This window comes from Nicotiana sylvestris, chromosome 2, assembly GCF_000393655.2.
Source record: "Nicotiana sylvestris chromosome 2, ASM39365v2, whole genome shotgun sequence".
In the NCBI taxonomy this organism is placed as follows: Eukaryota; Viridiplantae; Streptophyta; class Magnoliopsida; order Solanales; family Solanaceae; genus Nicotiana; species Nicotiana sylvestris.
Window position 1 is genome coordinate 2,523,479 of NC_091058.1, and position 11,455 is coordinate 2,534,933.

General features: G+C 36.9%; 1 protein-coding gene across 8 annotated transcripts; it reads right to left on the reverse strand.

The window, feature by feature from the left end:
• Positions 1–438: 438 nt before the first annotated feature.
• LOC104224772 (glucose-6-phosphate 1-dehydrogenase, cytoplasmic isoform) lies at positions 439–7,965 on the reverse strand. Of its 8 annotated transcripts, none has more exons than XM_009776476.2 (16): positions 7,866–7,965; positions 6,650–6,887; positions 6,333–6,418; positions 5,746–5,797; positions 5,482–5,668; positions 4,655–4,812; positions 4,502–4,570; positions 4,029–4,087; positions 3,321–3,357; positions 2,432–2,503; positions 2,038–2,185; positions 1,785–1,880; positions 1,568–1,638; positions 1,077–1,192; positions 878–923; positions 439–795 (listed from the first exon to the last, which is right to left on the reverse strand). In XM_009776476.2, the coding sequence occupies exons 2-16, from the start codon at positions 6,815–6,817 to the stop codon at positions 628–630; spliced, it is 1,533 nt and encodes a 510-aa protein (XP_009774778.1). In that variant the 5' UTR covers positions 6,818–6,887; positions 7,866–7,965; the 3' UTR covers positions 439–627. The 8 variants fall into 8 exon arrangements, with proteins under 8 accessions (XP_009774778.1, XP_070023706.1, XP_009774777.1 ...); XM_070167605.1 differs by having other exon boundaries at positions 7,870–7,926; XM_009776475.2 differs by having other exon boundaries at positions 7,691–7,874.
• Between the last annotated feature and the right edge of the window lie 3,490 nt (positions 7,966–11,455).

An 11,455-nucleotide genomic window follows, 5' to 3' on the forward strand; every position in this document is an offset into this window, starting at 1 on the left:
CGACCCTTCTCCATCACTTAATTAGGTCTGTATCCATGTTGCTACAGTGAGGAAAAGCCAGATAATAATATTCACCAGATCTAGGTCCCAAGATTTGTTACGTACTGCAAACCAAATGGATATCTTTGGCAAACTACTACTACAACAACAATAATATTACCAGTATAATCTCACAAAGTGGGGTATGAAAAGGGTAGAGTGTACGCAGACCTTACCTCTGTCTTTAAGAAGGCAGAGAGGTTTCCGGTAAACCCTCGGCTCAAGACGGGGAGAGGGGAAGGGTAATAATAAGCAAACCGATCTGACAACCGAAGCAAAACAACAAAACTAGCAGATCTTTGGCAAACTAGAGTTTCTATTTTTTTGGGGGTGGGGGGTTGAGGGGGGGGGGGGGGTTGAGAGGGAATTCTGTTTTCACTATTGGAAAAACTTGAGATATATTCAAACTTCCATGCATTAGCTTAAAAAAGATGACATTATTACATGCAGATATATTTCTCCTATACCGACTAAAATCTTACTTCTCATCGAGTTTGCACATAGGCAGGATCATACATGGCAAAAGTTACAAGGTAATACTCATATTTAGGGGACAGTAGGATGTAATTCGCGACACGCATTGCAAACTTATAATGTGGGAGGAATCCATATATAGCCATGAGTTTGAACGTAACCGACATTTTGCAGCAACTCATCTGCTTCAGCAGGACCTCTGCTGCCCGGCTTGTATGGAATTGGCTTGATCTCTCCATCGTCAATTCTATGCAAAAGTGGGGTAAAAATCTCCCAAGCGGCCTATATTTTAACAGAATAAGAATTATTACCAACCGCGTTTATTTAAAAGTGCAACATACTAAAAAGAAAATGCACTACATACCTTGAGCTCATCTCTGCGCACAAAATGCTGCTGATCCCCTCTTATTCTGTAGAAAATAAGAAAACATTGTAAATCCAAGCACGATATGGCTATCTGTAAGTTGTGATAATTAGTATCAATGCAATAAGTGCCAGGCTGCGTAATGCAAGAACCAAATAAGTCAAACGAAGGCAACATGCACAAAGGCAGAGAACCATACGTGTCGAGAATCAGACGTTCATAAGCCTCTGGAATGACAACCCCTTGATAACGCTGCCCATATGACAGGTCTAATTCACTTTGAACAGTTGACATTTCAAGCCCAGGCTTCTTGACCTGCATTAGAGTAACAAAAAATATGTCACGAGGAACACAAGCAGAAGAAGTGTTCCTTTTCTTCTCTTCTCTCTCCTTGAAACAAATGAACAAAATTGATAGGTGAACCTCCTATTCTCTTAAATTTAGCAAATGAATAAAATAGCGGCTCTCTCTCTCTTACATGTTAATCCACGTGAGAAGTCCAAGACGGAACAGAAACAGAAAATTTAAGAGGGATAAATAAGTGCAACATATCCTAAGTTCTATTTGAAAATGTCTAGTGGGTAATATTGTCATTTGACACTTCCTGGCCACGAAAACTCTGAAGCTATTTGATGAATGACCACACTAGTAGCTTGAACAGAATGAGTTGCACAGAATTATTATTATTACCGTAAGCTTCATGTACATGGCTTCTGAAGGCTGGAGGCGTATAACAAACTCATTTCTCCCCTGCTTTTTACCTGCTTAATATGTCACAGAAGGTATTTTCATCATTGAACTGACTGAAAATCTGATATGCAGCAATAAAGCCACAAACAAACATCTAGAAAAATGTTAGAGAGTAGGAAAAAGATGATACTATCCTTAGAGAGATTCTGAAACATACATCTAAATATATCACCAGGAACATCCTTAAACTGCACTCGTATTTCTGCTTTTCTTGAATTTAGTGCTTTTCCAGCCTTCATTATAAAGGGCACACCTGCAGCAGGTAAGCCACATAACTACATAAGATACCCAAGATACAGATTAAGGTGAGTAGCCAAAGTACATCTCTGAAACAACAGATAATAAGGCAATCTAAGGCTGAGATCAAAAGTTAAAATACCAATTTTTAACTTGTGAAATTATTATCTGACCTTCCCATCTTTCATTGTGTATGCGTAAAACCATAGTTGCAAAAGTAGGAGTATTTGAGTTGTCAGGAACCGTTGGGTCATCCTTATAGCCTTCATATTGTCCAAGAACGACCTCTTCATCTTTGATTGGAAGCATTGATTGAAGAACCTGTGTGGATAAGGGAAAAAAAATAAGTGAAACACGCATGGGAAAATAGAGTATTGGTTCTTCCAATCATTTATTTTGTAATTCCTGGTACACCACAGATTCAGCTAACAATACCTAGATGAAAAGCAGAAGCCACAGGAAAGAAGAAAGAGCAAAGTGTAGTTACAGCGATTATCTTATCTTATTTATCCTACAAAGAAGCAAGCAACCACGTTGATTTTGTCGCAGTGTTAACCTGATACATACCTTAACTTTCTCATCCCGGATGTGTTCGGGCTTCTGAGAAACGGGCTTCTCCATAGCAACAAGGCAAAGGACCTGCAGTTGGGAAGGTCGCTAATGGTAAGAATTTTAAATGTACCCAAGCATATTGCAGAATTCAACTGTTCAATGGTTCGAGCAACTGAAACTCAGAATAGCAGGAATGGGTGAGGTAATGCATTCCACCGCCACCCAGGGGCGGATTTGGGGAGGGGGGGGGGTGTAGAAGGGGGTTCTCCTTCGCCGGAAAATTACATATGTGCAAAATCCCTTTCATGCCTCTATATATTATATTTTGAATCCCCTTGACGCAGCTCGAAAGAATAGCTTAGTGGTCGGGGGTTCAAAAGGTTTGTGAGGTCGTTGGTTCAATTCCCATTGACCACAGTCTCTTTTAATTTTTAACTTTTTCTTTTTTGAAGCCTCCGCCATTGCCCCCACCATCAATGTTTTGAATGAATACAAGGACAAGCTTACACAAGGAAATAATTGCATATATCAAAAGTTTAATATGGTGATGGATTTTCCAGATCTGAATGTATATGTGTGTGCAGGCATTGGTTTTACCAAAATCCAGAGACATAATCAAGAATTGGCTTCTTGTAATGTACTTCCAGGAGAAAACGCATGAAGTATAGTAAACCTCATACTCTTAAATTTCTAACTAACAAGGTATGATGATGATTTGGACATTCAACAACTACTAAGCCTCAATCCCAAAGACCCAAACAAGTTGGGAGTCGAACCCTCACTGACCATGGTACTCCATTTAATCTCATCTCAAGCCGATATTATTATACAAAATAAAAATAATAGTAAACATAAAAAGTAGATAGCACTTATTAGCTTTAAAGACGGAATATTTATGGGTCACCTGCAATAGATGATTCTGAATAATGTCACGTATAATCCTGCAAAGTGGAAGAAAGTACAAGGCTATTTATCACAAATTTCAAAATGAAGCTTAATGAAGTACAGAGAAGGAAAATTTATAGGCTTCATTTTGGAACATCTGCTAAAACAATATCTGATCCTTCAAGTTAGGGGAGCAGAAGCCACTATTTTCAAGAAAAAACGGAATAGCAAGTTTAACTGGAAGTTGAATACGCCTTCATTTTGGTAATACCGAAACACTTCCCAAGTGGCGTTAAAAATCACTAAACCTGCTAAAAACCAGAGGAAATTTTGTGAGCTAGTCTATACCCAACAGCATAGATTTGGCAGACTTTGTTGTTCAACCTCAAACACACTCTCCAAAAGACCAACTAGTAGCACATCTTCGTAACCCACATCATGACACAACCCATATGAACGGTGTGCCAATCGACTTACTAAAGTTTGAGGACATCATTCGACATATTATCCTGGAATTCCTGTTCTCTTTCTGCCTCCAGTATCAGTCATTCTACTCTCTAACATGAACTCATGGTCAATCGACAACTACTCTAGTCATCAATCATCTAGCACTCAATGTTATTATATTTCAAAGGATTACATTGGAGACAGAATATCTTCAAAATCCAACAATAAGAAAAGGTGCTCAGAGAAAATAAACGGAAGTTCTCAGGAGACATAGGCATACCCATATTCATCAAAATATCCACCGCGGCCTTCAGTTCCAAAGTCCTCCCTAAAGACAATCTGCAAAAATTGGACACACAAAGTGACCACTCGGAGGCGACGGACATGCAACTAAGAAACTCAGAAACCACATGGGAACGAGAAACAGAAAGGACAAAAGGAACTACTGTGGTAGTTGGTAAGTTAACTGATATCAATATCTATCTAATATTGACTACTGAGATTTCCCTTCATGATCTTAGCTTTTGTAATGGCTCATCGTGTTGCTTCTTACTTTGTTCCAAACATCAGATAGTAACAACACAATTTAACCACCCGATTCGGTATCCACTCTACATAACAGATTACTCCCTCACTACGAAGTGCGAGAGGCATGTAATGATTTCAAATATTATACTCCACTAAATCTTCTTTATAGTTTATATTATAAGAAATTAGTATTGTGTACATGTATCTTAAAAGGGAGAAATATACCTGTATATTATCAATGTTGTCACGATTCCAGAGCGGCAAAAAGAAGCGGTTTGCAAAACGCAGCACCAACTGCATTTGTTTTCATACAGGATGAGATAAATGCACATACTCATTAGAATTCATAATCAACAAAATATTTGTTTTGGAAAGTACCAAATTCTGAACCAACTCCTTCCCCAAATAATGGTCAATCCGGTAAATTTGGGGTTCATCAAATAGTTCTCCTATCTGGGAACTTAGTTGCTCAGCTGAAGCTAAATCCTTGCCGAAGGGCTTCTCAACAACAATGCGAGTCCAACCACCAAGATCAGCTGCATAGTGCAAGAAAATCTTTAACAATTTCTGTTGAGTATCCAAAAGCATCGCAAGCAAAAATGAAAACAGCTAATTATTCGCACTCAATCTGACCAAGTACCATGAATTGAGGACATCTTACACAAGTCATAAGGTTAGCTGGCAATTTTTTTTCCTTCATAAATCAAAATTAGAATGTAAAAATTCAACAGAACAGTCAAGTTGTTAACTATACATTAGAAAACATCCCAAACTAATGAAAACTTAACACAATGGTTTACCAATTTGCACCAAAAAAGAATTATTTGTTCGTTAAAAAGGAGATTTTTCTTTTCTTGAATAACTCAAGTTTATTCATTACATTTTACTTCTACAAAATATAGATGACAATAGCACTAAATTTGATCCTCCTGTTTAAAGAATGTACAATCTATCATTTATTTTTATGACAACTATTCAACTTAAAAGGGACAATATTTATAAAAGACAACGACAACCAGAAAGGAAGGTAAGGAAACAGTAACACATATTCGTAATTTTTATTTATATTAGGACAGTAGCATATATCCAATATAACCACGCATAAATGTTTAAATTCATCTTTGAAGCCTAGTGTTGAAAAACCAAAAGAATGATAATTGCATTAGTAATCAGTCAAGTTAATCATTATGAGAAGAAATACATACATTTGTTCATACAATAGTTTTTTATCATCCTGCAAACAGAGGGATATACTGATGGAGGAAGAGCAAAGTAGAAGAGTCTTCTGGATGATCCTTCCGTGCTATTTTTTGCGATTTCGTGCTCAGCTATCGCCTTGTCCAGTAAACTAAAGCCCTCCCCAGAATCATAAGAGCCACTGACGTATTTAATCTGAAAGAACAGTGGCGGGTAAGCTAATTGCACATCAGTTAAATGGTGAATAGAATATGAAAAATCTTTCCACTCACCAGTTGCAGAAACTCCGATACTTCTTCATATTCTTTCCCCTTAGAAAGATACCTGCAGTCAGAGAAGGTCGTTAAGCCCCAGGAACTCTCCCCAGATTTGCAAGAAACGTGTACTGCAGTAAAGTGAAACTATACAAATAGAAGAATACTCTAATTAGAAAAGAAGCTAACAACAACAACAACAACAAAAAATCCAGTGTGATCCCATAAGTGTGGTCTGGGGAGGGAACTGTGTATACAGACCTTACCCCTACCTCATAAAGATAGAGAGGTTGTTTCCAACAGACACTCGGCTCAAGGAGAGAAAAGCAGCTAAACCTTAACGAAAAGATCTTTCTTTTTGGGAGAGTGTAGGGGGCACGTGGTGGCAAAGAACCATCCTCCAGAAGAACAGATGAGCTTGAAACCTTATTTTCAAAAATAAAAATAAAAGAATAATTCAAAGCTGTGGTACATCCTGGCTTTCCCATATTGAGGAGACTAAGACAAAAAGTATCTGAACATTGACATCAATAGAGACAAGGTGAACAACAACATACTTCATCACGAAATGGAGACAGGAAAAATGCAACAGATATCGCACTCACCCACGGATACGGCTTCTCAAGTCGTCGTCAGAAATTTTGGTCCTTGCATAGCCAAAAATGTGAACTTCATTGGATTGCAGGAACCCCTGAGAGTGCCCAGCCCAATGCTAAAGGTTAGCATATTGCCCGAATACGACTGTTTAACTAGTAGTATAACTAGGTATGATTAGTTAGATTTTGTTTTATGATTAGGTCATAGATATATCATTGTCACAATGGACGAATGAAGTTCAAAATAGATCTATCAGATTACCACAAAGAACAAACACCAAATGTCAATCTAGTACAGAATAAAAGTAATGAGATGCGAATTGCACCTGTCGGTAGAGGTTGAAGAGCGCAGGGAAAGTTTTCTTCTTGGCAAGATCACCAGAAGCGCCAAGAACAATAATGGAAAGACACCCGGTTTCAGGTATATTATCATTCTCTCTAAAAGAGTCGAGCCGAAGAGAACCTCTTTTTTCAATGCACCATGATGCTGCCATCTTCAAGGCCCACGACCGGCTTGAACTCAATACAGCCAAGTATGATCACTTCAACCTTGTGATTTCTGATCTGTAAATCAATAATCAGTCAATCAAGCACTGACATATAACATCTGAACCTTGTGAGTTATGATTAAAGCAACAGTATTCAGTCCATCAAACACTAACATGAATGATTCGGAAAAGTGGGTAGTTAACAAGATTTGATATGGATGCAAAAAGTAAACAACTTTGCAAATTTGTGATTAAAGTAACAGTATTCATTCGATACAGTAACATGAAAGATTCTGAAAAAATGGGAAGTTAACAAGAATTGATACTACTGGACAAACTAATCAACTTTGCTAATTTTGACTAGTAGTATTCACAAAGAAGACAATACTCAATTCAGCCAAGTATGATCACTTCAACCTTGTGAATTCTGATCTATAAACTAATAATCAGTCAATCAAACACTGCCATATAACATGTGATCCCTGTGAGTTTGTGATCAAAACAACAGTAATAGATCGAACACTAACATAAGCTTTTTGATTCTGAAAATGAGAAGTTAACAAGATTTGATATGGCTGCAAAAAGTAATCAACTTTGCTAATTTTGACTACAACTATTCAGAAAGAAGGCGGAGGATCCAAGAAAGATAACTAAAAGAATATACAGTGAAAAGCAGTGGTGATTATATGAGCAAAATTAAACCAGAAATTAGACATAAGAAAGATCAATATACTAGAACTGATTAAGCAAGCAATGAAGTAAGCAGATCGAATTACCATATTATGAGAAGTAATAATTCACCAAAATTAGACACAGAAATTAAGCAGAATAGCGACAAGAAACCAACTTTTTAGGTATTGAAAAGGGGTTGGATCAAACCTGAAGAAATTATGAGAGACAAAAAGAAAAAAGCAACAACAGAGTACAAGGAGCAAAAGAGAGGCAAAAAGCGGAACGAAATTTTCGGTGATTTAAAGGATTTTTGTAAGATACTACAATATACTATAATTTTAAATCATAATATATAATTATTATAGAGATGCCCTTCACCTACCCACTTTTTTTGACTCGCATATGAATTATGCAATTATACGATCTATAGAGCCGCCGTCGTTTGGACGACTCTCATTGTTGCTACGTCCTTTTAATTTAATACTTCCGACCAACCATTTTTTAACCCCTTTCTCCATTTTACACTTTTTCACATAGTCACATAGTTAATCTTCAGAAGTCTAATTTGGAGAGTAAAAACAAAAAAAGATTACTGTAATTTATGATTGGCGCACCTGTTAATCATGAACTGTTAGTAAAAGTGTCAATTGAAACACTTTATGGTACTAGGATTTTATAAAATTTGCGCACTGCCAGAGTCAAAAGTGGGTGGACCATTCATGTTCTCAAGATTTAACAGAAAGTGAGGGAAAAAAAATATAAGCCTTTAATTTCAATGTATATGACATAGTTTGTTCGAAAATTTAAACTTAAAAGAGAAAAGCAAGTTTTTAAAATTTATTGTTTAAAATATTGCATAACATTTATATGATTATAAGAATTTTGAAATTTATATCTTAGATGTTTACAAATATGCCTATAAGAACTTATCATTAAAACTAAAATAATAAGTTTAAATTAAATTGTTTTGAATTTCAAAAATGTATTATTCTTTTTTTTTAAATAATTAAAAATAAATATTCTGATTTAGTAAGTTAATTGTGATGTTTACATAATAATTGATGTCACACGTAGGTCACCAACTTTTCAGTAGCAGACCTGTAGAGAGACTGTTTCCAAATAGACCCCCGACATCTTTCCCTCCAAGAACTTCCCACCTTGCTCTTGGGAGACTCGAACTCACAACCTCTCGGTTGGAAGCGAGGACCTCATTGGCGGACAGCAACCGCACTGACATCGGTTGCTTAGCCTTACGTTGCCCTTCCAAAGATCATCAGGAAGGCGTTGCGTAACAGTTGGTATCAGAGCCTAGGCTCGACATCGGACGAGGGAACATTTGCCATCATCACCATTTCTGACCATGGTGAATCATGGGGAGCGTCTAGCATCCCTAGAAGAGACGGTTGACCGATTACGACCCATCGTGGATACGGTGCCTGATCAAAACAACAACCTAGTGCAAAGGTTGGACGACCTGGACCGCCGAATGCGGCAGGCCGAAAATGACATTGCAAACATCAGTCGTGACTCTGACGACGACCGAGAAGGCCAGACTCCGGAATTCTTTTCTTATATTTAGGAGCTTTTGTGGAATTCTTCATTTTAGTACAAGTTGTCCACAATTAGTCATTGACAAGGCCGAAATTCTTTGCCATTTCCTCCTCTCTTTTCTCATTGTCTGATGAGGGGAGACCAACTGGAAATGTCTTCCAAGATCTAAACCAGTCTTTCTTTCCTTTTTTCTCTTATTTATGTCCACTTGACTTTGAACGTCAGACAATTAAATTTTCAACCACTATGCGCGGGGTCCAGAAAAAGGTTAGACCACAAGAGTTTATCGTATGCAACCTTACCCTGCATTTTTCTGCAAAAGATTGTTTTCATGGTTCGAACCCGTGACCTTCTGATCGTAAAAATAGCACGGACTAACCAGTTTTCAGACTGATCATGCAAAAATAGCCAGTATTTGCAAAGTCATTGAAAAATAACCACTATTTTGCTGCAACACGGAAAGTTCCACCATAATATACTGGAGATCAGTGCACCTGTGTATGAACTTCCTGTATATTATGATGGAACTCGAAAGTTCCAGCATAATATACAAGAGATTGGAGCACACGTGTATAAACCTCCAACATATTATGTTGCACTGTTATATTATACTGGAACTCCAATATATTATGCTGGAACTCCAGTATATTATACTGGAGTATTTTCCAGATTTTGAACAGTGTTTTCGTTCAAATTTATCTTTACATGAAAAGTGGTTAAATTTCGATTACTTTTGTAACTGTGGCTATTTTTGAATGACAACTTATAAATCTGGCTATTTTTGAATTTCACCCCTTCTGGTCACATGACAGTAACTTTACCAGTTGTGTTAATACTCCCCTTTAACCACTATCTAACAGTTGAGATTAACTAAAATCAAGTTTCGCTAATTCTTTCTTGCTAGAGGGATGAAGCCAGTGGCGGAGGCAGGATCTCCACGAAGGGGGTTCAAAAAAAAAATTTGTATCTAGTGGGAATTGAACTCATGACCTTATGTAGATTTTGAACCCCCTTGACCACTAAACTACACTTTTGGATTGTGTTAAGGGGTTCAAAACTTAATATATAGAGGTAAAAAACAGATTTTGCCTTATATATACAGTGTATTTTTTCGGCGAAAGGGGTTCGGGTGAACCCCATTGCGCCCCCCTAAATCCGCCCCTGGATGAAGCAAGTAGCAGAAGCTCAAATTTAGCAATAGATGGTAAAACTTTATACTTGTTTGGTTATCCATGAACCAGTTTTCATATTCAGTAATGGAAGGGCTCACCATAGTGTTTACAATCATGACATGATAAGTAACTACTCCGCCATGCCATGCTCAATCTTATCTAGAAGAGCTTCTATAAGACCCCTTCTGACTTCATAAAAGCTATCAGTTTCCAGATATAAAGGTGCAGTCTGTACAAAAAAGAAAGACATTGTTTCTCAAGATTTTCATGCAGATAAAAAAAACTGAATAGCAAACATGAATAACAGAAAAATGAGTAATGAAAAATTTAACAATTCAGAAATTTTCTTTTCCAAATAGTTTGAACAGTGATTATAGATCCAAAATATTATTCTACCTTACATTGTTAGACACTTAGAAGGAACCACCATCATTAAAGAAAAGAAAGTAAACAACCACCATCATTCAATAAAGGGAACTCGAGGAACAGGAAAATTAATGTCAACTGGGAACAAGTTGGATCCTAGATTTAAAATGCTATCATCACAGATTGAGCTAACTTAGAAGGAACCTAGAATAAGCGGATGAAATTCAGGCAGAACATGAGAATCGTAATCATAAAGTTTTGAATTGCTCATTAGCTATGAAGTTATGCATATTGTTTCTTTAATCATTAAGCAAAACTAGTGTTAGCAATGTAACAGTGTATCATGTAGTGCAACTGAATTATCAGCACATAATACCTGAAATTTGGTGCGGAAGACATTTGGCAAATCAGCAAATAGGGCTGTGCATGGATCGGATCGGATTTAGCATATTTCGGATTAAAATTTCGGATTCCAAAAATTGCAATCCGAATCCGATCCGAATTATATCGGATTGGATCGGATTTTTAAATTTCGGATCGGTTTGGTGATCGGATTTTCGGATCGGATTGTACGTATTATTAAGGAGTGTGTATAACTGTATATGGATAATGGATGTTACATAATACAATAGCATTTAAAAGACCAAAAATAGCAAACAAATGACTATAAATTACAGCACCTCAAGATTTTACTTTTGGCTTCATTCCAATTAATAAATGTTACTAATGTCTAATAGTATAGTATTGTAACTGGTTAAAGCTGACAGTCTCATTGTACTTGACCCATAAAGGTACACAATATTGCACAAATTCATTTTCCAGTTGAAGCATAGCAGAAACATAGCTAACAGTTACAAGACCAGAACTCCAGAAGCATAGCAGA